This window comes from Triticum aestivum, chromosome 2A (genome assembly GCF_018294505.1).
Source record: "Triticum aestivum cultivar Chinese Spring chromosome 2A, IWGSC CS RefSeq v2.1, whole genome shotgun sequence".
Taxonomy (NCBI): Eukaryota; Viridiplantae; Streptophyta; class Magnoliopsida; order Poales; family Poaceae; genus Triticum; species Triticum aestivum.
The window spans coordinates 48,739,813-48,767,361 of NC_057797.1; the positions used below are offsets into that span (position 1 = coordinate 48,739,813).

Below are 27,549 nucleotides of genomic sequence, written 5' to 3' on the forward strand. Positions count from 1 at the left end.
GATTTTTGAGATGAGTTGTCCAAACATTCACCTGCCAAAAAAATTCAGCACCTTACAAATCATGCAGAATACATTTTCATGAAATTCAGAAAAATTGAACTGTGTGTAGAAAAACAGTAACACAACGCCAAAACAAATACCATTCATTGGAGATTTCAACTTCAGCTTCTCAGGGAAAAAAGATTTATTCTTAACACTCATGACCTTGTTCAGCGTGGTCTGTGTAGAAGTCCCTTTTGAATTAGTTCGAACTGGAGGATCTGTATTCACAAGATGCTTGAAACTGATGCTTTTTCCCTTGTCAATAGATTCGTTGATCAGGGTGGACTTTGGTGGAATAAGCTTTTTCATTAGTTCAGAAACAGACTCGAGTTGCTTCTCAACTTGACTAAAATCAAGCTTCCTTCCTTCCTCCTAGATGCAGAAAAATAACTTGTCAAAAGCAGCTTGCATAAAAATCAAGCTAATAAAGTTTGATAAAGAGAATCTAAAACTAAACCTGAATGCTGAAAATACTAAAATTGCACATCCATCAAACTAAACTTGCACACATTTTACAACAACAAAACTCATAATAACTTTGTGTTTTTCGTAATTTAGTGTTTACTAGAAGTATGTCACTAGGGGTAGATACATCAGGAAGCAAAACTCAAAAATTAAACACAATGTTTACTAGAACAACAGCAAGCAATCATGAATGGTATGAAAAAAGGTTTACTAGAACATGGATACATTAAAACTGCTAAAAAGGCATTTTTCTTAGAAAGATTATAGGAAAAGCTAAGTCAAATCAGAATAAAAAGTACAACAACAAAAACTAATACATAAAACTTGAATGCTTAAAAATACTAGACTTGCACACACTTTATAACAAGGTGATACGATATAGAATCATATAATAAACTTGCATACTCAAAATACTAAACTTGCACTTTCTTCATTCTAAAAGTTGCGCATATTTTACAACAGCAAGTCTGTAATGAAAGCATTTAACATCAAGAACAGAACTATTAAAACACATACAGATGCACCGGAATTGCATGAATTACATAAATATAGATTGCTCAGCAAACTCTACGTAAAGGGCAAAAGCTAAAGTACACACACTAGAAGTAAAACTTGCACGAGAAGTTAAAATGCATAAATATAAACTTGCACTGGTTGTACTGCTAGTTGTTAAACTACAAGCAAGGGCAGAACACCTCCCTAACTGCAGAATTTAAGTATTCCACATAGGATCTACATTGGCCTACTCGGATAACTAAGCTTGCAGTCCTCAAATTCAATTTATATATCTAAGTAAAATTCAATTTATAACTCACAATTAGAACTTTATCTACACAATCAGGCCTTTGCATCTTATGAGGTCTTGGATTAACACAGAACGTATCTTGTCCATTAACTGAGAAACAGCTTTCCTTTTGCTCCCTAAACTTGTACCTAATGACATAGGAAAAAATAAGGAAGAAAAACCAGCAGGTATATATTTCTGATTAAACCAAAAATTGCTCGAAATGAAGATGATGAAATTCTTCACAAAACAAAAGGACACCTGCAGTATCATGGAAATCCACATTTGCATTGGAAACATTTGAAGAACGTTGAACAAGTGGAGATACATTAGAATTGGAAGTACGATCATTGCATCCTAAATATAAAAAATACACAAACATCGAATCAGGATGGAAAAAGAGTAAACATACATTTTCATTAAATGAATCTGAAAACTCAAAAATTGAAGCACTGAGTACGTAGAACATTACCATGGCTCCTGAGCACAGATTTATCACTGTTTGCCATGCTATTGCTTATATTTCTTCTTGAATTCGTGTCAGATTGATTTGGCTCAACGTCTGAAGCACTAGCTAATACAATGCAATTCAGCGAATCTAGAAGCATATTCTGAGCTCCTTTGATAGACTTTTCATCAGCAGTTTGACGAAAACGCCTAGCTAGCAAAGATAATTGGTCTTTAACCTGAACGTAAAATGAACAAAACACTATGAAAACATTGAATTCACTTGCATAAAACGAAAAAACGGATAAATGATAAAAAATTCAAAATTTGTGACAAGAACAAAAATATGTACCGAGGAAGGTAGTAAACCACCAACAGTTTTGTCAAGTGCAGATCTAAACTTCACAGATTCATGTGTAGAATCTTGATGTAAATGACAACAACCAATGCAACCCATGGAATAGACTGTTTGAGATATCAACTTCACCTGTTAATGAACAGAATTAAAAAAATCAGTACTCCTCAGAAAAAACATTAGAAAGAAACTTAAAAACAGATAAAAAATTAAATAAAAAGAAATAGAAAACATACAGGACGTAAGCCATATTCCCTTGGACCTTTGCAATCCAAATTCGCAAACTCTTTCACTAGTGAATTTTTCCAGGCTTTTACTCTTGGAATTCCAGGAGGCACTCAGCGTAACCCAAAATCCAGAAAATCTAAGTAATAGCACTACATAGAAAATAGCACGACATTAAGAAATAACATTACAAACTCAAATCACGAAAAACACCTTCTAGTAAAAAAGAACAACAACATAAAAAATAACTTACACAAAGCCCATAAATGCAGCCACCCAGTGTAGTTAATTCGTCCTCTTTTGTAGGTTTCTTTGGCTCTTTTTGATATTTCCTTATGTATGACATAAGCCAATCAAAAACAAACTTTGATAAATCATAGTTAGTAACTTGAGTTGGATCAATAAGAATTCCTAGGTATTTTTTTTTTTTGGGGGTAGATATTTGAGTTGGGGCACAGAACGGTTGCAAAGGCAACTAGAAGAAAACATCTCATAAAATCAATGTCAGATATATCAGGCTTAAGCATTCTCAACCCAAACCACTTGATAGAAGGCACTGTAGGTTCACCAATAATATTGAGGAAAGTTGCTTTTGCAACCTCACTGTGAAATAAAACTGAGGTGCCACCTAATGGAAGACCAAGCAGTAGATGAAATGATTCAGGGCTCATTGGAGTGACTTTACTGTCGAGAACTATGTCACCAGCAGGTGGATTTACTTTCCCTGCTATCCATTGTGCAAAACCTCTTGGTACTGAATTGCACTCAAAATCAAGAATAAAAGAGCAACCATAATTTTTTATGACATCTAATCTTGATGGTGGAATTTTCTTGAGCAGATCACTGAAATAGCCATGATTACACCTGCTCGTTGCCTTCTTTGTAGGAAGTGGGGCACGCTGACCAAAAAAATAAAAAAAACTCAAAAACAACAACTAAAAACATAGCGTCAATATGAAACTAAAAACATAGATTAATCGGCATAATTGTTATTGACTCAGAATCTATATAATGTTTACTGTCCAAAAGATTAGAGAACTGTTGTTCGCACTAAGTATGTGGGAAAAAAATAGATGTGTTTCATTTGATACAAGCAAAACAAAAACAAAACAAAACTACTTGAGTACAATCGGTATCCTTGGGACACTGATGAACTTGATTCGACTCTAATGTAAAAAGTTGGCAAACATTTGCAACACTCTCAAATTACATTTAGTGTCAGACTCCTAATCAAAAAGTGTTGAGCGAAAAAAAAACATTTGCATTATTTATTAATCATCAACATCACATGGCACATGTAAAAAACAAAATGACTGTAATTTATCAAAATTAATGACTGAAAATACAACGCATAAGGGGAATATCTGTTGGGACACCTGTAATTTTAAAAGCTGAAGTGTGGAAAACCTAAAAAGCCTGACCTGTCATGCACACTCACATAAGACCTATTGCATCTAAGAATGGTTCTAAGCAAAAGGAAAAAATTTGCAAAACAGCAAATAAAATCATCATATTTAGTTACTAACTACCAAAAAGACTCTATCAACATGAACACGGATAAAATGATTGAACATATTCTACAACACAGAAAACTATGAAAGCTTGTATACTCATATATATAGTACTAAAAAAGGCAGAATGATGAGCTAAAATGACAGTAAATATGAATAAATCAAAATGTATATTCATATAAATGGAGGAAAAAGTTGCTATGAGAAAGACTTACGCAGAGATTCTTAGAAGAATTGGCATTGTCATTTGATGAGTAAAACTGTTAGGAATCACAAAAGCAAAAGGTATTAGTAAGTTATGAAAACACAAAACAAAAATCAAAAGTACTAAAAAACAAGTTTAACTTAGAAATATGAAAATTCTGCATATTCAAAATTACCAAGATCTATATACACATAATATACAAACTCAAAGTTATAACAAGGAAATTACCAAATTTCGCAAGTTGTTCAGGAAATTTTTGACATCAAACTGTGGGTCTCCACCACCTACCTGGAAACCAGTAGAAAAGATTTTTGGTTATGCCACTTTCACAAGAAATGACATCACTAGAAACTGTGAACCTTCTAGTCGAAAACATAAACATTTAGAACAATGAGAACATACATCAAGAAACTGAGTTTGTCCTTCTTTAAACTGGCTTTGCGAAGCAAAGGTTTCATCTAGATCATCGTCGCAGTACATCCCTTTGTTGTCTTCCGAATCATTGGTGTCACTAGCCATTTTCTGCATACACAAAAAAAACATTGGCTTAGAAAATATTGTAACAACTAAATGATCTCAAACAATAAGCATAGAAGGAAAAACAGGTACTTGTATTAGAATACAGTAATTTAGAGGACTGAAATCATCAGTAGACAAAATGAAACTCATGAAGACAAAACCATAGAGGTTGCATCTGGAAAAAAACACCCACATGAACTCAAGTTTAGCTATGATATTTGAGGTCAAATTAATGACTAATTGCAACTACAAAATAGCAGGCATTAGACATGAACAGAAGCACACACGTCCTTCATATCAATGCATCTGACATCACATATAAAAAGCATGACTATGATCTTAGTAGCCCTGTGCAAACCAAATCTAAGCAGCTAAACAATCTGACATGACACATGAAAAACTGACAGTACAGCAATGAAAACATTGCACATGCCTGATAGAAACAACATCTCCTCTGAGTTCATTAAGCACAGGGCAAATCCACACCAACAAAATTTGGAAGCTACTGGTTGAAACTATGGATTTCAAGCTGTATTCTATAGAGACGCAACTAAAAACACCAGGCATTAGATTTCAAAGTGGGCTGCACTCAGGCCACCAAGTGAAACAAAATTGAAATTCAGAAACAATTGCGCATCTAAACAGCAGCGCAATTCAGGAGCACCTGCGAGAACCACGCTAAACATCTCAATCTAACAGATCACGCTAAACATCTCAATCTAACAGATCACGTAGTCAATCATGCAATCCTAGGGTTTGGAGAAAGGGATCCGGAAATTCAACACGAGGGGAAAAGGCATACGGGGAGAATGAACCTGAGATAGATGCAGAAGGAGGCGCGCTCTCAGATGGTGTGAGCAGAGCACCAATTTGCCGGAGCACTGGCGCAGCAACGGTGGTCACGTCGCCGGAGAGGAAGGAGAGGAGAGGACAACGCGCCCGAGGAGAGGAGCACCCCCACAGAAAGGGAACGGACTTCTGATTTTTGAAATAATGATGATGTCACCACTCACGCAAGTCATCCGTTGCGCAACTCATCAGTCACGGAAGGCCCAGTCATGCACGCTCAGAAAAGAAGAACAAACTTAAAAGAAAAAAAGAACGAATCTCAAAGCACTGAATAAACGGCCTGCTTTCAAAACTGATGCAACGAGACTCTTTGGCTAATGATTTTCACATATGGAAAATGCACGAATCACACAGCATCAATGATATTCACATATAGGAAAAACCATAGATGCTTCAGAAAACATTCACATAAAAATAAAATAGGGAAAAAAGATAAAACTTAAGAAATTTTGAAGCATTAGTTCCATTAGGCAAAACCATTTTTAAACACTTTTAAAAACATTTGAGATGATGAAACACTCAACACACATTTAACTTTAGAAAAAACGAATGAAAAAATGTACAGAAGTAAATTTAGTGATACTGGTGAACAGAAATCAATATGACACCAAAGAGAAAAAATAAAACTATATGATCGGCAAGGAAAAATGTCAATCATATTAAAGTAGACTCATCAGGGGTAAAAAATCATTTCATAGATAAAAAGGAAAAAAATCAAACAATTTATCAGGTGACTTTGAACCAACAATTGATATGATCTATGAAATGAAAAGATCAATCAAAGAATTTGTTGATCACCCAGGAAAAAAATGAAAAATTCAAACTCACAAAACAAACTACAAAAAGATATAAATAAATTCAAAAATATCAAACAGAAAAGATTACAGCAAACACACACAACCACAAAAATAACATTAAAACATTCGCAAAAGTATGATAACCGTTGAATCATAAGACATAGTTCAGATAGCACGAACGATAAGCATACTTTTCTTCAGACCTCAACTTAAACTACAGGTTAACCACCCAAACTTTTCATCAGTATTCAACTTAACTACGGATAGCTTAAAGTATCTACTACATACATCCAAAAGGTAACACAATCCAACATATAAGCCACCACAAAGTTATAGCCTGCAAACGAAAGAACCGAGTACAGCCACTTCTTTCCCAAAATAAACTTGTATCATTGTTTTCATCTAGAGAAGCCACTGGAAGACAATTGAAATTGAACAGTCATAAGTTGACTCATTGAAGGTGATGAGCACAACATTGTCATTTGCATATGAAGTGGCTGAGATGAACTCGCTGAAACTGGTCTTCTCGATCACCATCCTCCCATGTTGCTTGCACAGCTTGAAAGATGATGGCATGATAACATGTGTATCACCCAGGTAAGCTTCCAGAGAGATTCTAGCACTGATTGGCATGTCAACAAAGTTCCTCAAGCTAAAGACAACGAGCTTTGGAATTTTCTAACAATGAAAATGAAAAAGTATGGATCAAAAATTGCTACCCCAGAAAAATCTTCATCAAGACTAAACTTGCATGAACAAATCATTTAGCACAACAAAAATGTAAACAAATAAAGAAAAAATAGAATGAAGCAGTAAAGTACAAAACTTACCATGGTGAACTTCTCAGTATTTGTGGCAGTCATGACATGCACGAACGGAACGCAGTGCACGAAGCTTGAAGTCCGGAAAATTGACCGTACAAACAAGCGGTTGTTGTGATAGTTGAACTCCAAGCCGCGTGGCATCACAGCAGAGCAAACTAGCTCGTACCTTGCATTGCTGAGGTTTTCAAAAGCTACAAAACGGAACACATATAATGCAAATGAGTTAACATCTATGAGAAAAAATGCAACTAAAAAGGAGAAGAAAAAACAATGCAGTTAAAAGGATAATAAACTACAAACAAAGGCAGAAAACCTCCCTAAAAGCACAAACTACAAAACTCATGGTTAGAACTAAAATTGCAACTTCACGCAACTTAAACTTGCAGTTATTCCTCTAGAGCTACTAGAAATACGATAGTATGAGAATGTAGATATACATTTCCACAAGAAACAGAAATAATGGGTAGCATTAACAACACATAACTACATTGTCATAAACAAAAGAAGTTAAAAGTAGAAGTAAAAGAAAACACCTCCCTAAATGCAGAATTCAGATCGATTCATGATTGCTACTGAAAAATGCGTTTACAGGCAAGTAAAGTTGCAGTCATTGTTTAACAGCAAACGAGCATGAAATAAATTGAGAAAGACAAAAAAGACAACAAGGTAAGTACACATTTCCGTTAACGAAGAGCTTAAACTAGAAGTAAAGCAGAACACCACTTTTTGGAAAATTTAAAAAAAATCATAATTACAACTATATTTGCATCTTCAGAGTAAAGGGAGCAGGTCAAAGCTGCAATACAAGAAAACTCACCAATAGAAGGTAAAGGAAGAATCCTTTCGCCATCACGGAAAGTCTCTACTTTGATGTCAAAGCATGAGTTGTCCAGAGTAAAGACCACACGATCTCCAGCGCGAAGGGCATAATCATTGCTGAACTCAAACCAAGCACTGCCACAAAACTTTGAGTAGTTACCTCGATGCTTAAAGTCTGAAGCATAAGACCTACTCTCATAGTGAGAATAGCAGGCTCAGTCCTCTTGTGCTTGAAAGTTGTTGCAATATTCATGTGCTCCTCGATATAATCAGCTAAGAAACCCCTCACATTGCATGGTATGTACTGAAAAAAAGCATGAAACAAACCAAGAGAAAGTAAAAATATAGCATAAAAACAAAATTGCACATCCATCATGCTTACAAAAATTAGACATTTAACAAAACAGCAAAACGATCATATTAATTAAGTTGATATCATTATTGACGGTTTAGATGGAGGAATCAAACTGCGTGGATTACTGGAAGTAGATACGTGGAGGAAATCAAAACTACATTCACAAACTATAAGTACAGCAAAACACAAAGAAATAAAAAAAGCACATTCATCACAATTAAAAAAACACATTTTACAACATCAACTACTGATATTAACCTTGCTGTTATTGAAATTTAAAGTATAGTGAGGTAGATATGTTGGTTTAACTAAAAGGCATTTAAACTACATAGAACTACAGAAACAACAACTCATCCATAAAAATAAAAAAATAGGATTCGAACTACTATCTTCATGAATACTGCACTTGTACACAGTTTGCGTGAACATCAATTTTGACAAGCAGGGATTACTTGAACTACACACTACCTCAGTTCCCTACTAAAATAAAATAGAATTTGCAAGCACATACAAAGGTTATGAACAAGAATAAAAAAATGTAAAGAGATAAGATGAATACAACTCACCATCCTCCTAAAGCAATACTCATCAAGGATAACATCGAAAACTTCTGGGACTTCATCGGCTGGCACAAATGGAAAGCATGGGGCGCCAGGACAACGACAAACTAGGCAAACCATAATGTAAAAAAAGGGTTATTCTACATTAATAACTTAAAAAAATGATATTATTCTCAATTTAGATGATGAAAAATAATTACAAATAATAAAAGGATATTCTACATTTCCCAACAGCAAAAGATTCAAATCAATCTCACTGCTATCAAGTGTAAACCTAGAATCTAAAAGGCTAATTCCTAAAATTGAAATACTCAAATTAAAAAAAGTTGCACATTCATCATACTAAAACTTCATGCATTACACAACAGCAAAAAATATATGCAGGTATTGATCATGGAATAATTACATTAAGATTTCAACCTATATGAACTACAAATTACCTAACTCAATTCAATCATATAAACTACAAAAAGTTTTATAGTCATAATACTAGAGTTGCACACATTTCATAAAAGCAAAAAAATTCACATCAATCTTAGTGATATAAAGAGTATAACCCTAGAATCTAAAAGGCTAATTCCTAAAATTCAAATACTGAAATTTAAAAAGTTATGCATTCATGATACTAAAACTTGCACTCATTATGTAACAGCAAGATTCATATAAAATCAATAATTGAGATGATTGTAAATGTGCTACAAAATAAACACAACACAAACCTAAACTAGACAGATTGACATGAACAAAGAACTTAAACTAGAAGTAAGGCAGAACATCACATTTTGGAAGAAATTAAAAAAAATTCATTATTACAACTAAATTTGCATCTTCAGAGAGCTACATTTACATCACACATTTTACAAAAAATAGAAGGCACAATAAACAATTGCATAGGACTAACCAAAGTAACAAGTAACATTAGGTGTAAATATAGAAATTAACATGACAAAGAAACTTAAACTAGAAGTAAAGCAAAGCACCCACTGAAAAATTCAGAATTATCTACCAGATAACCATAGCACCTACCTAGAAGTAGAATTTATATTTCCATAAACGACAATTGAAAAATGTGAAACAAGAACAAAGAAGTCAAACTAGAACATCCCCCCAGCCCTTTTCAAAGCATAGTTTATATTTTTACAGGACAAAAAATGATGTTTAACATTAATTATAACATGAACAAAAAACTACAAACGAAGGCAGAATCCTCCCTAAAAGCACAAATTACAAACTCATGATTATAACTAAAATTGCAACTTCACGCAACTTAAACTTGTAGTAATTGCTATAGAGCAACTAGAAATACCATAGTATGAGCATGTACATATACATTTACACATAAATACATTGTCATAAACAAAGAAGTTAAAGTAGATCTAAAATAAAACACCTCCTTAAATGCAGAATTCAGATCAATTCACGATTACTAACAAAAAATGCATTCACAGGCAGCTAAAGTTGCAGTCATTGATTAAGAGCAAACGATCATGAAATAATTCACAAAGATAAACATGTTACCATTAACGAAGAACTTAAACTAGAAGTAAAGCAGAACACCACCTTTGTCAAAATTTAAAAAGAAATCATAATTACAACTATGTTTGCATCTTCAGAAAGCTAAACTTGCACACTAGAAACAAATCAGAAAACTTGCACAATTGCATCTTCAGATATCTAGATATGCTTTCACATCAGAAACAATCAAAGAAAAGATAAAAATTGAAAAAAACTGACAATTATATCTACTCACATAAAGTGAGGAGTTCTAGATTAGTTCATAAAAGCTCAACTTTCAGAAGAAAAAAATTCAACTAAAATCACTTAGTCATGCATATGTTCAGTTGATTCTAAGGAACTTGCACATCAAAAACCTACAGAAACTGCAGACTCAACACAGACAAACATACATCCACACTTGAAAATTTAATTGTGCAAAAAGGTCAAATGGATTCTAAAGAACTTGCACATCAGAAAACTATACAGCAACAGTCACCCCATCTATATCTACTCAACATGCATGATGATATCGAGCTACTACTAGGCCTGTAAAGTTCTACACAAAAGTGGACATGCTTTCACATCAGAATTCCTCGAACAGCAAACTTATACATTAATTCTCTATCTATTTGACCTAGAATCTGCATCAGATTAACAAATATAGACACAAAAGTTTGCATCTTTTGAGACATGCAAGACACCAAGAATATCAAAATATAGAACTACTCAGACCTTGCACATCAAAAAGCTTAAACCTACTCGGGTTCCTGGCTCTCCTCCTCCCATTCATAACTTAAAACAAAATATCAAAAATGAAAAATGAAAACCCTAAACCAAACCCGATATTGGAACAAAACCTAACAAACGCATCTAATTAAACAGAACATAAACCTAGCTACTACTACTAGAACAAGAAAACAACCTCAAAAACCAAGATCTGACAACTAAAAACAGATAAAAACACTCGATTTGAATCAGAGATATGAGCAAGAAACCCTAAGTAAAACAGGAAAACAACACAATAATAAGAACCAAGGAGCACAAATACCTCAAAAAGGACTAGATGCAGCAACCGGGATCCGTCAGCAGCTAAGCCCTCCGACTACAGACACCTGCAAAAACAATACAGAACAACAACAGAATCACCCACGCAGTCAGATATAGAGGAGAAAAGGGGTAAAACAAAGCAAGAAAACGCAAATCAGATGAACAAGAATCCGCAGATGGAGAAAATCCAGCAAGAACGCCACGAACCCTAGCTCTGGTAAGGGGGAAAGACAGAGGAGAGACTGAGGCGGAGCGGTCGGGGGAGAGTGATTGACACAACCAGAGAGGGGAGGGGATAAGAAGAGAAGCCGCCGACGCTCGGGATTCCACAAGCGGGCTCCGCGCTGGGCTCCAAGGCCTGTTAACAGGCGCGCACGCACACTAACGGGCGCCCGCGACGCAGAATGAGCCCAAACAACAAAATCGACTGACCCAGAATCGCTCTCAGTTGATTTTCAACAGGCCCAGACAGTCACCAACTCCAAAACAGAAAAAAAAACTAAATTACGAATCTCACAGCACAAAACAACGGCCACAAAATCGACTGACCCAAAATCAAAAAATCAGCTGACTGAAAAGTAGCTAATTCGTCAAGAATCACCTTTTCTCCAAGTCAGTCATGATTAACCACCAAGTAAAGAGTAATCACGTTTACCAAGCTGTGACTAACTTTAATCGGCTTAGTTAACCTTGCACCGCACATTGGACCAATGCAAGTTGCAAGAAGAGCTTGTTTCACTGGCTGAGAAGTCTCTGGCCGCTGACGTGGCGTCCCAGTCAGCAGGTTGGATACCATTTTAACAAGATCCAACATGCTAATATACGGAGTAGATCTTGTTGGTAAAATTTTATAGTTGCATCTAGCGATGGACGGATGGAGAGGAAGAGATCGAGCGTATGTTCTCTCTCAAAAAAGAAGCTGAAACAGCAGAGCTATAGCTGCAGCGGGTTGACTGCAATAAGAGCATTACTAGTAGAACCCTCAAACCCTCAAACCCTCACTAGCGTTTTAAGGGTCCAAAATGATTTTTTTGTGCACTTTTACGGGTTGAAAAACAGGGGCAAAGATTAAAACCCTCAAACCCAACCCTTATAACGGAATATTCCCCATGAACGACGTTGTCGTTGCGCGCGGGAGGTCGACGGGGCGGCCGCCGACGATGGGGGCGACTAGCAGCGGCGGTCGCGGGCGTGGGCGCGGGAGTTGGGAGGATTTTTCCCTCTCGCGCGAGTATAACCGCCAAATGAGGGTTGGGGTAGGTTTTGCTCCCCAACCCTTACTCTTGAGGATTGAGAGAGGGTTTGAGGGTTGGACCTTTAAAAAAAATTGAGAGTTTGAGGGTTAAGGGGTTCTAGTCTATAGCTTTTTTTCGATGAAAATTATAAAAAAGGCAGTTATTTTTAGGGGTTTGAGGATTTGAGGGCTCTAGTAGTAACGCTCGAAACTGCAGGCGTGCACGACGACCCGTTTCTTTTTACCATTTGGCGTCCGTACCGTAGTTTGAGCTAATCATGCCCACATATATTTGAGTGCACATGAACGCATTGATTGGTCTCCGTTTCATCACATTGCTAGTAGCACTGCATTGTGCTGTTCTAGCTGCACTCTCTCTGCTTGCCTCTACATTTTCGCCTCAGGCGCTCAATCTCAGATGTAGCTCTCCTGATGTTGCAACATCGTTTTCCAGGCGACCCGTGTACGGAACTCACGGTGATCGTTAATCTATCTCATCTCGACCATACCACGACGTACGATCCATTATCTCCGACTCGACGGAAGTTACCGAATCTTTTTTGACGTTTTATAACTGTCAGTTAATTTGTCACGTCTACGTATCTGACGATCAGTGTGATTTTCTTGTTAAACATGAACGAACGCGAGCACTGCAGCATAAGCTATGTGGTCTACCAATCAGTCAGTGGCGCTGGGCGTTCCAAGAGTTCACCACGGCTCTCATTGCACCGCTTGACAGTTCTAGCGATCGATTTGACTTCCCATGGAGAAGATTCTGAACTAATTAACCGTTAAGCTAATTAACCACTCTTTTGAATGTCAAGCTAATTAACCACTTGCTTGCCCCCACAAGAGAACAAAAAAATTAACCACTTGCTTGCCCCCGCAAGAGAACAAAAAAATTAACCACTTGCTTGCCCCCGCAAGAGAACAAAAAAGTTAACAACTTGTTTATTGATAACTTTGTGACCAGGGCATCTTCAAGGCGGACCCGCCTGCGACCATTTGGACTTCGCTATTTGGATCGTCGAGGCCATTCACTGTATCGGTCCGCGGGGCGGTCCGGACGCGATTTCTCCCGTAAATTGGAGACAGAAGTGTGGGAAGGTTGCCATAGTTCGGACACCTGAAACATAGGACTCTGACACCCCCGACCCACCCAATTCCCCTCCCGGTCCCATTGTCTTCCACTCCGCTCCTTCTCCCCCTTGCTTTGCATCCTCATCCTCCACCTCCGTCGTCGCCGTTGTTCGTCTCCGGCGGCCACACAAGCATTGTCGGACGTCCGCAACAAGCATCGACGCGGCCGCTCGTTGTTCCGACGAAGCTTTCCACCCTGGAGCCGTTTGTACCCAGGTACACCTCGCCCCCTGTCGACGACCTCCATTACGGCAGGTGTTCGGTCAAATGCCATTGCGCTTATTTTCAAATGCTATGCCATTTTGTTAGACTATGTATAGCTTCTGTACTTATGTACGTATTGTAACACAACCATTATATATAATGAGATAAGCCACCCCTAGAGGGTTGTGCTGGTTCCCCAAAACTTATTGTCTTACATGGTATCACGCTAGGTTACGATCGCTTCCGCTTCTAAACCTTAATACCCGCACCGCCGCCGCAGCCGCCGCCGCCTTCACCGCAGCCGCCGCGCCACCGATCGCGCCGCCGCCATGTCGAGCGCCGCCACCACCGGTTCCACTGCTGCGGGCTTCCTCCCGGCTCTCTTGCGGCTCTGCTCAACCTCCCGCTCGATGCCGTCTCCGTTCCGGCTCCGATCGGGACAAGGAGCATCGGCTCCGTCTTCTCCACGCCGCCGGCGCCCTCGCTTGGGCGTGACCTCATAGTCCACACCGCGGCGCCGCCGTCCGCTGCGGACTCCGCAGGCGTCGTCCCGCCGCTCCTGCCGCAAGCGGATCACACCGCCCCGCTGGCGGGGTTGGCGGCGTCCGCCCCGGCCGCCAGCCTTGCGGCGTTCGAACCGGCCGCGAGCTTTGCGGTGCCCGCCCTGGCTGCGGTCCCGCCTCCTCCTGCATCGGCTTCGGTGCCTCTGGCTGCCTCCATGGTGTTTGCACCCCAGGCAGCCTTCTCGATGGGATCGTCTTCGCCGCCGCCGTTTCACTTCGGTCATCTCTTCACCATCAAGCTCTCCGCCGACAACTACATCTTCTGGCGTGCGCAGGTTCTCCCGCTCTTGGGGAGTCACTACCTGCTAGGCTACGTCGACGGATCGCTTCCCTGCCCACCCGCGTTGGTAGACAGCGTGCACGGTCCGGTCTACAATCCGGCCCATCGCGTCTGGACGGGGCAGGACCAGGCGAACCTCTCCTCCATCCAGGGGTCGCTCTCGCCGGCAGTTGCCGGCCTTGTTGTCTTCGCGAAGACGTCTCATGAGGCCTGGACCATCCTTGAGCGCACCTTTGCAGCGCAGTCCCAGGCTCGTGTCTCTGCACTCCGTCGTCAGCTTGGAGAGTGTCAGAAGCTTGACTCCACTGCCACTGAGTTCTACAACAAGGTCAAGGGCCTCGCCGACACATTGGCCTCCATTGGACAGCCCCTCACCGACTCCGAGTTCAACTCGTTTATTGTCAATGGTCTTGATGAGGAGTATGATGCCTTAGTCGAGATCATCAACGAGCGGGGCAACTCGACACCCATGCTGGCACACGAGGTTTTCTCTCGGCTCCTTCTCACTGAGCAACGGGTCGAGACTCGCCGCACCAGGGGCACTGGCTCCCTCTCGGCCAACGCCGCCACCAAGGGTGGCCGCTCTTCTTCATCACCCCGGTCTCCCTTGGGGCTGCCACCGTCGCCCGCCTCGGCCCCCCCACCTACTGCGACCTTACCGGGGGCTGGCGGTCCACGTGTGTGTCAGCTTTGTGGCTGCGATGGGCACTGGGCCTCCAAGTGTCATAAGCACTTCCAGAGAAGCTTCCTTGGTCTTGGCAATGACGGCAAAGATACACGCAACAATGCTCGTCAGGTCGCCATGGCTGATTGTCCCGCGCCGCAGAAGCAACAGGGACACACTCAGTCCTACTCCATCGATCCACACTGGTACATGGACTCTGGGGCGACAGAGCATCTGACCAGCGAGATGGGGAAGCTTCACACTCGTGAACCCTATCATGGCTCCGACAAGATCCACACCGCCAATGGAGCAGGTATGCACATCTCTCATATTGGTCAAGCATCTCTTCTCACTAGACATGCCAATAGGAATCTTCAGCTTCGCAATGTTCTTCGAGTTCCATCTGTGACCCGTAATCTTCTTTCAGTTCCTAAACTCACACGTGATAATAATGTGCTTTGTGAATTTCACCCTTTTGATCTTTTTATTAAGGATTGGGGCACGAGGGACATTCTTCTTAGTGGGCGGTTGTGCCAGGGCCTCTACCGTCTGGAGCATCCTGGCGTCTCTCGCGTTTTCAGTGGAGTTCGGGTCTCTCCGTCACAGTGGCATGCTCGTCTTGGTCACCCGGCCACACCTATTGTCCGTCATATTTTGCGTCGTCATGAGCTTCCTAGTTTGTCTAGTAATAAAGATGTAGCAGTGTGTGATGCTTGTCAGCAGGGGAAGAGTCATCAACTTCCTTTTTCGGAGTCCAGTCGTGAGGTGAAACATCCTTTAGAACTTGTGTTTTCAGATGTATGGGGTCCTGCTCAGACTTCTGTCAGTGGTCATAATTACTATATCAGTTTCGTTGATGCTTATAGTCGCTTTACCTGGCTTTACCTTATTAAACACAAATCTGATGTGTTTGATATTTTTGTTCAGTTTCAAAAACATGTTGAACGTCTTCTCCACCATAATCCTCGATAATATTGTAGCGGTGCTTAGGCGAAGCCCTGCGACGGTAGAACATCAAGATCATCACCACGCCGTCATGCTGACGGAACTCTTCCCCGACACTTTGCTGGATCGGAGTCCGGGGATCATCATCGAGCTGAACGTGTGCTAGAACTCGGAGGTGCCGTAGTTTCGGTGCTTGATCGGTCGGGCCGTGAAGACGTTCGACTACATCAACCGCGTTGTCATAACACTTCCGCTGTCGGTCTACGAGGGTACGTAGACAACACTCTCCCCTCTCATTGCTATGCATCACCATGATCTTGCGTGTGCGTAGGAAATTTTTTAAAATTACTACGTTCCCCAACAGTGGCATCCAAGCCTAGGTTTTATGTGTTGATGTTATATGCACGAGTAGAACACAAGTGAGTTGTGGGCGATATAAGTCATACTTCTTACCAGCATGTCATACTTTGGTTCGGCGGTATTGTTGGATGAAGCGGCCCGGACCGACATTACGCGTACGCTTATGCGAGATTGGTTCTACCGATGTGCTTTGCACACAGGTGGCTGGCGGGTGTCAGTTTCTCCAACTTTAGTTGAACCGAGTGTGGCTACGCCCGATCCTTGCGAAGGTTAAAACAGCACCAACTTGACAAACTATCATTGTGGTTTTGATGCGTAGGTAAGATTGGTTCTTGCTTAAGCCCATAGCAGCCACGTAAAACTTGCAACAAACAAAGTAGAGGACATCTAACTTGTTTTTGCAGGGTATGTTGTGATGTGATATGGTCAAGGCATGATGCTATATTTTATTGTATGAGATGATCATGTTTTGTAACCAAGTTATCGGCAACTGGCAGGAGCCATATGGTTGTCGCTTTATTGTATGCAATGCAATCGCCCTGTAATGATTTACTTTATCACTAAGCGGTAGCGATAGTCGTAGAAGCATAAGATTGGCGAGACGACAACGATGCTACGATGGAGATCAAGGTGTCGCGCTTGTGACGATGGTGATCATGACGATGCTTCGGAGTTGGAGATCACAAGCACAAGATGATGATGGCCATATCATATCACATATATTGATTGCATGTGATGTTTATCTTTTATGCATCTTATCTTGCTTTGATTGACGGTAGCATTATAAGATGATCTCTCACTAAATTTCAAGATAAAAGTGTTCTCCTTAAGTATGCACCGTTGCCAAAGTTCGTCGTGCCCAGACACCATGTGAGGATCGGGTGTGATAAGCTCTACGTCCATCTACAACGGGTGCAAGCTAGTTTTGCACACGCAGAATACTCAGGTTAAACTTGACGAGCCTAGCATATGCAGATATGGCCTCGGAACACTGAGATCGAAAGGTCGAGCGTGAATCATATAGTAGATATGATCAACATAGTGATGTTCACCATTGAAAACTACTCCATTTCACGTGATGATCGGTTATGGTTTAGTTGATTTGGATCACGTGATCACTTAGAAGATTAGAGGGATGTCTTTCTGAGTGGGAGTTCTTAAGTAATATGATTAATTGAACTTAAATTTATCATGAACTTAGTACCTGATAGTATCTTGCTTGTTTATGTTTGATTATAGATAGATGGCCCGTGCTGTTGTTCCGTTGAATTTTAATGCGTTCCTTGAGAAAGCAAAGTTGAAAGATGATGGTAGCAATTACACGGACTGGGTCCGTAACTTGAGGATTATCCTCATTGCTGCACAGAAGAATTACGTCCTGGAAGCACCGCTGGGTGCCAGGCCTGCTGCTGATGCAACTGACGACGTTAAGAACACCTGGCAGAGCAAAACTGATGACTACTCGATAGTTCAATGTGCCATGCTTTACGGCTTAGAACCGGGTCTTCAACGACGTTTTGAACGTCATGGAGCATATGAGATGTTCCAGGAGTTGAAGTTAATATTTAAAGCAAATGCCCGGATTGAGAGATATGAAGTCTCCAATAAGTTCTATAGCTGCAAGATGGAGGAGAACAGTTTTGTCAGTGAGCATATACTCAAAATGTCTGGGTATAATAATCACTTGATTCAATTGGGAGTTAATCTTCCAGATGATTGCGTCATTGACAGAATTCTCCAATCACTTCCACCTAGCTACAAGAGCTTCGTGATGAACTATAATATGCAAGGGATGGATAAGACAATTCCCGAGCTCTTCGCAATGCTGAAAGCTGCGGAGGTAGAAATCAAGAAGGAGCATCAAGTGTTGATGGTCAACAAGACCACTAGTTTCAAGAAAAAGGGCAAAGGGAAAAAGAAGGGGAACTTCAAGAAGAACAGCAAGCAAGTTGCTGCTCAAGAGAAGAAACCCAAGTCTGGACCTAAGCCTGAAACTGAGTGCTTCTACTGCAAGCAGACTGGTCACTGGAAGCGGAACTGCCCCAAGTATTTGGCGGATAAGAAGGATGGCAAGGTGAACAAAGGTATATGTGATATACATGTTATTGATGTGTACCTTACTAGAGCTTGCAGTAGCACCTGGGTATTTGATACTGGTTCTGTTGCTAATATTTGCAACTCGAAACAGGGACTATGGATTAAGCGAACACTGGCGAAGGACGAGGTGACGATGCGCGTGGGAAATGGTTCCAAAGTCGATGTGATCGCGGTCGGCACGCTACCTCTACATCTACCATCGGGATTAGTATTAGACCTAAATGATTGTTATTTGGTGCCAGCGTTGAGCATGAACATTATATCTGGATCTTGTTTGATGCGAGACGGTTATTCATTTAAATCAGAGAATAATGGTTGTTCTATTTATATGAGTAATATCTTTTATGGTCATGCACCCTTGAAGAGTGCTCTATTTTTGATGAATCTCGATAGTAGTGATACACATATTCATAATGTTGAAGCCAAAAGATGCAGAGTTGATAATGATAGTGCGACTTATTTGTGGCACTGCCGTTTAGGTCATATCGGTGTAAAGCATATGAAGAAACTCCATACTGATGGACTTTTGGAACCACTTGATTATGAATCACTTGGTACTTGCAACCGTGCCTCATGGGCAAGATGACTAAAACATTGTTCTCCGGTACTATGGAGAGAGCAACAGATTTGTTGGAAATCACACATACAGATGTATGTGGTCCAATGAATGTTGAAGCTCGTGGCGGATATCGTTATTTTCTCACCTTCACAGATGATTTAAGCAGATATGGGTATATCTACTTAATGAAACATAAGTCTGAAACATTTGAAAAGTTCAAAGAATTTCAGAGTGAAATTGAAAATCATCGTAACAAGAAAATAAAGTTTCTACGATCTGATCGTGGAGGAGAATATTTGAGTTACGAGTTTGGTCTACATTTGAAACAATGCGGAATAGTTTCGCAACCCACGACACCCGGAACACCACAACGTAATGGTGTGTCCGAACGTCGTAATCGTACTTTACTTGATATGGTACGATCTATGATGTCTCTTACAGATTTACCGCTATCGTTTTGGGGTTATGCTTTAGAGACAGCCGGATTCACGTTAAATAGGGCACCATCAAAATCCGTTGAGACAACGCCTTATGAACTGTGGTTTGGCAAGAAACCAAAGTTGTCGTTTCTGAAAATTTGGGGCTGCAATGCTTATGTGAAAAAGCTTCAACCTGATAAGCTCGAATCCAAATCGGAGAAATGTGTCTTCATAGGATACCCAAAGGAGACTGTTGGGTACACCTTCTATCACAGATCCGAAGGCAAGACATTTGTCGCCAAGAATGGGTCCTTTCTAGAGAAGGAGTTTCTCTCGAAAGAAGTGAGTGGGAGGAAAGTAGAACTTGATGAGGTAACTGTATCTGCTCCCTTATTGGAAAGTAGTACATCGCAGAAACCGGTTTCTGTGACACCTACACCAATTAGTGAGGAAGCTAATGATAATGATCATGAAACTTCAGAACAAGTTACTACTGAACCTCGTAGATCAACCAGAGTAAGATCCGCACCAGAGTGGTACGGTAATCCTGTTCTGGAAGTCATGCTACTAGATCATGATGAACCTACAAACTATGAAGAAGCGATGGTGAGCCCAGATTCCGCAAAATGGCTTGAAGCCATGAAATCTGAGATGGGATCCATGTATGAGAACAAAGTGTGGACTTTGGTTGACTTGCCCAATGATCGGCAAGCAATTGAGAATAAATGGATCTTCAAGAAGAAGACTGGCACTGACGGTAATGTTACTGTCTACAAAGCTCGACTTGTCGCAAAAGGTTTTCGACAAGTTCAAGGGATTGACTACGATGAGACCTTCTCACCCGTAGCGATGCTTGAGTCTGTCCGAATTATGTTAGCGATTGCCGCACTTTATGATTATGAAATTTGGCAGATGGATGTCGAAACTGCATTCCTGAATGGGTTTCTGGAAGAAGAGTTGTATATGATGCAGCCGGAAGGTTTTGTCGATCCAAAAGGAGCTAACAAAGTGTGCAAGCTCCAGCGATCCATTTATGGACTGGTGCAAGCCTCTCGGAGTTGGAATAAATGCTTTGATAGTGTGATCAAAGCATTTGGGTTTGTACAGACTTTTGGAGAAGTCTGTATTTACAAGAAAGTGAGTGGGAGCTCTATAGCATTTTTGATATTATATGTGGATGACATATTACTAATCGGAAATGATATAGAATTTCTGAATAGCATAAAGGGATACTTGAATAAGAGTTTTTCAATGAAAGACCTCGGTGAAGCTGCTTACATATTGGGCATTAAGATCTATAGAGATAGATCAAGACGCTTAATTGGACTTTCACAAAGCACATACCTTGACAAAGTTTTGAAGAAGTTCAAAATGGATCAAGCAAAGAAAGGATTCTTGCCTGTGTTACAAGGTGTGAAATTGAGTAAGACTCAATGCCCGACCACTGCAAAAGATAGAGAGAAAATGAAAGATGTTCCCTATGCTTCAGCCATAGGCTCTATCATGTATGCAATGCTGTGTACCAGACCTGATGTGTGTCTTGCTATAAGTCTAGCAGGGAGGTACCAAAGTAATCCAGGAGTGGATCACTGGACAGCGGTCAAGAACATCCTGAAATACCTGAAAAGGACTAAGGATATGTTTCTCGTATATGGAGGTGACAAAGAGCTTATCATAAATAGTTACGTTGATGCAAGCTTTGACACTGATCCGGACGATTCTAAATCGCAAACCGGATACGTGTTTACATTAAACGGTGGAGCTGTCAGTTGGTGCAGTTCTAAACAAAGCGTTGTGGCGGGATCTACATGTGAAGCGGAGTACATAGCTGCTTCGGAAGCAGCAAACGAAGGAGTCTGGATGAAGGAGTTCATATCCGATCTAGGTGTCATACCTAGTGCATCGGGTCCAATGAAAATCTTTTGTGACAATACTGATGCAATTGCCTTAGCAAAGGAATCCAGATTTCACAAGAGAACCAAGCACATTAAGAGACGCTTCAATTCCAATCGGGATCTAGTCCAGGTGGGAGACATAGAGATTTGCAAGATACATACGGATCTGAATGTAGCAGACCCGTTGACTAAGCCTCTTCCACGAGCAAAACATGATCAGCACCAAAGCTCCATGGGTGTTAGAATCATTAGTGTGTAATCTAGATTGTTGACTCTAGTGCAAGTGGGAGACTGAAGGAAATATGCCCTAGAGGCAATATAAAGTTATTATTTATTTCCTTATATCGTGAAAAATGTTTATTATTCATGCTAGAATTGTATTAACCGGAAACATAATACTTGTGTGAATACATAGACAAACTAAACGTCACTAGTATGCCTCTACTTGACTAGCTCGTTAATCGAAGATGGTTATGTTTCCTAACCATAGACATGTGTTGTCATTTGATTACAGGATCACATCATTAGGAGAATGATGTGATTGACATGATCCATTCCATTAGCTTAGCACCCGATCGTTTAGTATGTTGCTATTGCTTTCTTCATGACTTATACATGTTCCTATGACTATGAGATTATGCAACTCCCGTTTGCCGGAGGAACACTTTGTGTGCTACCAAACGTCACAACGTAACTGGGTGATTATAAATGAGATCTACATGTGTCTCCAAAGGTACATGTTGGGTTGGCGTATTTCGAGATTAGGATTTGTCACTCCGATTGTCGGAGAGGTATCTCTGGGCCCTCTCGGTAATGCACATCACATAAGCCTTGCAAGCATTGCAACTAATGAGTTAGTTGCGAGATGATGTATTACAGAACGAGTAAAGATACTTGCTGGTAACGAGATTGAACTAGGTATTGAGATACCGACGATCGAATCTCGGGCAAGTAACATACCGATGACAAAGGGAACAACGTATGTTGTTATGCGGTCTGATCGATAAAGATCTTCATAGAATATGTAGGAGCCAATATGAGCATCCAGGTTCCGCTATTGGTTATTAACCGGAGACGTGTCTCGGTCATGTCTACATTGTTCTCGAACCCGTAGGGTCCGCACGCTTAACGTTACGATGATAGTTTCATTATGAGTTTATATATTTTGATGTACAGAAGGTTGTTCGGAGTCCCGGATGTGATCACGGACATAACGAGGAGTCTCGAAATGGTCGAGACATAAAGATCGATATATTGGACGGCTATATTCGGACACCGGAAGTGTTCCGGAGAAGTTTCGGATAAAACCGGAGTACCGGGGGGTTACCGGAACCCCCCGGGGGTTAATGGGCCTCATGGGCCCAAAGTGGAGAAGAGGAGGGGCGGCCAGGGCAGGCCGCGCGCCCCTCCCCCTCTAGTCCGAATTGGACCAGGAGGGGGGGCGGCGCCCCCCTTTCCTTCCTCTCCTCTCTCCCTTCCTTCCCCCTCTCCTAGTTGGACAAGGAAAAGGAGGGAGTCCTACTCCCGGTAGGAGTAGGACTCCTCCCTGGCGCGCCTCCTCCTGGTCGGCCGCCCCTCCCCCTTGCTCCTTTATATACGGGGGCAGGAGGGCACCTCTAGACACACAAGTTGATCGTCGTGATCGTTCTCTTAGCCGTGTGCGGTGCCCCCCTCCACCATAATCCTCGATAATATTGTAGCGGTGCTTAGGCGAAGCCCTGCGACGGTAGAACATCAAGATCGTCACCACGCCGTCGTGCTGACGGAACTCTTCCCCGACACTTTGCTGGATCGGAGTCCGGGGATCGTCATCGAGCTGAACGTGTGCTAGAACTCGGAGGTGCCGTAGTTTCGATGCTTGATCGGTCGGGCCATGAAGACGTTCGACTACATCAACCACGTTGTCATAACGCTTCTGTTGTCGGTCTACGAGGGTACGTAGACAACACTCTCCCCTCTCGTTGCTATGCATCACCATGATCTTGCGTGTGCGTAGGAAATTCTTTGATATTACTACGTCCCCCAACAAGTACGTGTCAAACCTTCGGAGCCTCGGCAACCCTAAACCCTAAATTATCCTTAGATTTTCTTAAGAACCCCGTTGCCACCGAAGGGTAGGACAAAAAATTTCATGCAACTTCTTATTATAAGTGCATATGACTAAATACGGAATACATGCCTATATTGAATTGATGAATTGGAGCTATCGTGTATCGCTATAGGTTGTGACTGTTATATGATGAATATCATCCATATAAATATCCATCGTTGAACCAATGTCGACGCTTTTCTCATATTGTGTTTGCTAAGTTACTATTACCGCTACTACTGCCATTACAATTGCTACAAAACAGATGATGTTAGTAGTGCATATGCATATGTACAATAAATGAGGAAGATGTGGGTCTACTCATCTACGATCATCGAAACAGAAAACGTGCAACCAATTAAAAAGAACATTTTGCCCAATTAGTATTGGACATGGATTATTGTTAAAAATATATATAAGATGTTATTACAACCAATATATGAGTACACATTGAGTTGTAATAACATATTGTATTATAGAGTGGATGGAGTATATAACTATTTTTTACTCGAGGCGGTGCTGCTGGCCGGTCCAGTGAATATTGCTTATTCTGGAGTTTATCAGTGGTGGTATACAATAGGATTACGCACCAATGAGGATCTTTATATTGGAGCTCTTTTTCTATTATTTCTTTCTACGCTGTCCTTAATAGCGGCCATCCACGCACGAATACCCTCGTTTAAAAGCTTGCTAATTTGATTAATATTAATATCGGGAGATCAATAAAATTCCTAGAAAGTTATAAATATAAGTGATGCCTGGGGTAAAATGAGGTAATAGATACTGGAGCGCACACAACTTAATAAAATTCTTGCATATCAATGTTTTCCTTTACATTTTTCAGTAGAAGAACAATAGTGCGGGTTTCAGAAAAATTGAAACAATCATGTCTAGAAAGATAATAAGTGGATCATCTTGCATGCATGGATGGTTGCACTTTGGGTGTGTTTAGTTGCCCACATCATTTTTGGTGCTTTGCATACTTGTTTCAGTTGGGTCTGGTTGAGCAAATGCCTCCATCGTAGCATCGATTATAGCCCTTGTGTTTGGTTGCCTGCCGGGTTGGGCTGATGCACCTATCCGGTGTTTGGTTTTATGCATTGGACATGCTTAAGATTTAATAGCTACACATGATACACAGAGTTACACTAGAGTGACTCATGACTGCAGGGGCGGGGGGGGGGGGCTGTGTACTGTACATCGCTAATGGCCGCAGCTAATCAATGATTAGCCCACATACAATTTATCCATTTAACTAGGTACGCCGAATATAGATGACCAGAGCCCAATAATCCATAGATATGTACGTGCCGGCTATTGTTTGCCCTATGGACTATCTAATCGATCCGATCGATTGATCTACGTTTGTATTCTCCTGGACCGCTTAGGGCATTTGCCGCTGTCGCCGGCCGCCGCTAGTGCCATCCGCCGCTGTGCGTGTCGTGCTAGGGCGCGACTAAGTTATTTTACCGGAGGTGGGATGTACCAGAGCCGCATCCGCCGTTGGTCATTTTCATCAAGATCCGTGCGACCTTTTGTCTGTATAAACTAGTAATTGCAGCCCCAACTTTATACATTGGTAATACAAGTGTGGGTCCCTTTGCATGCAGCAGCTTTTGTCAGGGGATAGGACCTCTGCATGCATGGTACATATATTATCCTCCTCTCTCTCCCACCGCAAGACGTTCATTAAATTTTTTGGAAAAAAATTGGATGATAAATATGCTTTGAATCTAAACTCTGTTTTTGGAAAAAAATTATATATTTGAATTCAGAGCGACGAGACCTTTGAAACAATACCGATCTTGGATATATTTTGAACAATTTGAATTTCATAGCCTTCATATTTCAGTTCTAGTTGTATTTCACAAACATCAGTTTCGCACATTGAATAAACAACTTGACAAACACATTGAAATATGTTCCATGTATTTCATAAATACCAATTTCATATAGTTTAAATAATCATTTGAATGTATTTGAAATAACCCATTTAACATATTTCCCCACACCAAAAAAAATGATCTCACTCATTTAAAAAAATCAGTTAAGAAAACAAAATTCACTCGTTCCAAAAATAGATTTCACAATTTCAAAAAACACATTACACTCATTTTCAAAAGATATATTTCACTCATTTCAGAAAACACACTACACTCACTCAATTGAAATACTATACTATATTTCACTGGTTTAAAAAAATTGATTTCACTCATTAAACAATATAGATCTCGAAACTAGTTTCACTCATTTTAGAAAACACATTACGCTCACTCAATTGGATATTATGTTTCACTCGTTTCAAAAAACTGATTTCACTCATTCCAAAAGATAGATTTCACCCATTTCACTAGTTTCAGAACATTGAAATAGACAGTTTCACAGAACAATGGATATATTTCACTTTTTTCAAGTATCTTATTGCTCACATTTCACTCATTTCAGAAAACGCATTACACTCACTCAATTAAAATACTATATTTCACTTGTTAAATCTGATTACACTAATTAAAAAAGATATATTTCGCTCATTTCACTAGATTCAGAAAAAGTCATTACAGTCACTAAATTGAAATAACAATTTCACTTGTTTCAAAGATAGATTTCACTCATCCTTCTCACTATATTTTTTCTGAATCACATTTCACTATATTTAACGTATTTCACACCGAAATATGTGTCATGTGTATAAAAAACAAATTTCACTCATCTAAAGAAAATAATTTCACACGGTTGAGAAAACATATTTCAAAATTGATTTCACTCAATGAAAATAACTAATTTCAATTATTTCAAAAACCTATTTTACTCGTTTTAGAAAATCTTCCAGTCAGTTTCACATTTCACTATATTCAGAAAACACATTACACCTGTTTACAAAAGTTAGATTTCACTCATTTTAGAAATCACATTTCACTATATTTAACGTATTTCACACCGAAATATGTGTCACGTGTATGGAAAACAAATTTCACTCATCTAGAGAAAATAATTTCACACGGTTGAGAAAACATACTTCACTCAGTTGAGAAAACATATTTCAAAGTTGATTTCACTCAATGAAAAAAAACTAATTTCAATTATTTCAAAAAACATATTTCGCTTGTTTCAAAAATCTACTTTCAGTCATTTGAAATGTTGAAATTAAAACATGTTTGAAATGCATCCAAATTTGGTCTTATACTAAAGCTCTTGGCTTCAGGAATTCAAATATATAAAATATTTCAAAAATAACAGTATGGTTTAAAAGATAGAAATGATTGAAAATCCTTAAGAGAAAATAAAAGGAAAGGATTTGTACCACGGCACCACATGCAACGTCAGGATAGACTCTCTCTCTCACCTGACATGTGTCCCATCGATCTGACATTGATTTGACGTAATGATGAATACAGCGGCCCAGAAGATGAAATACACTGATATACAAACATGTGGGCCATCGAGCGGCACGAATCGCAAACAACGCCAACGGCAGATGCGGCTCCGGTACATCCCGCCTCCGGTAAAAAGGAGTTTGTGTGCTAGGGCGTTTACGGTTGCCGCGGCAGCCATCCTGGTCGCCACGACGACTACTCCATCCACTAGTCTACCACTGTCCGCATACGATTGACTAGATGCAGGCGGATCAGATCATCAGAATACAGCTGGAGATCGCTAGCCAGGTGATCAGAATTGAATATGTTGGCAGTAGGTACCACTACGCACCAGTAGCTATTAATAATTATTGTTTATTTTTTGTGAATTGTGATCTTAGTCTTGTTAATTAACATCATTTATCTTCTGCATCCACGACATGAGT

The 27,549-nt window shown here is 40.3% G+C and overlaps 1 protein-coding gene across 2 annotated transcripts; it reads right to left on the reverse strand.

Annotated features, from left to right (window-relative positions):
- Positions 1-1,424: 1,424 nt before the first annotated feature.
- Positions 1,425-11,577, reverse strand: LOC123187379 (uncharacterized). Of its 2 annotated transcripts, XR_006493987.1 has the most exons (15): positions 11,509-11,566; positions 11,303-11,366; positions 8,764-8,864; positions 7,841-8,146; positions 7,030-7,214; positions 5,369-6,877; positions 4,437-4,556; positions 4,263-4,322; positions 4,045-4,089; positions 2,572-3,217; positions 2,330-2,470; positions 2,091-2,225; positions 1,764-1,977; positions 1,553-1,648; positions 1,425-1,440 (listed from the first exon to the last, which is right to left on the reverse strand). XR_006493987.1 is itself a non-coding variant. In XM_044599230.1 (9 exons), exons 5-9 carry the CDS (start codon positions 7,162-7,164, stop codon positions 2,717-2,719), a joined length of 861 nt encoding a protein of 286 aa, XP_044455165.1. In that variant the 5' UTR covers positions 7,165-7,214; positions 7,841-8,146; positions 8,764-8,864; positions 11,303-11,366; positions 11,509-11,577; the 3' UTR covers positions 2,651-2,716. The 2 variants fall into 2 exon arrangements, 1 of the variants encoding a protein (XP_044455165.1); XM_044599230.1 differs by lacking the exons at positions 1,425-1,440; positions 1,553-1,648; positions 1,764-1,977; ... (1 more) ...; positions 2,330-2,470; positions 5,369-6,877 and having other exon boundaries at positions 2,651-3,217; positions 11,509-11,577.
- Positions 11,578-27,549: the final 15,972 nt, after the last annotated feature.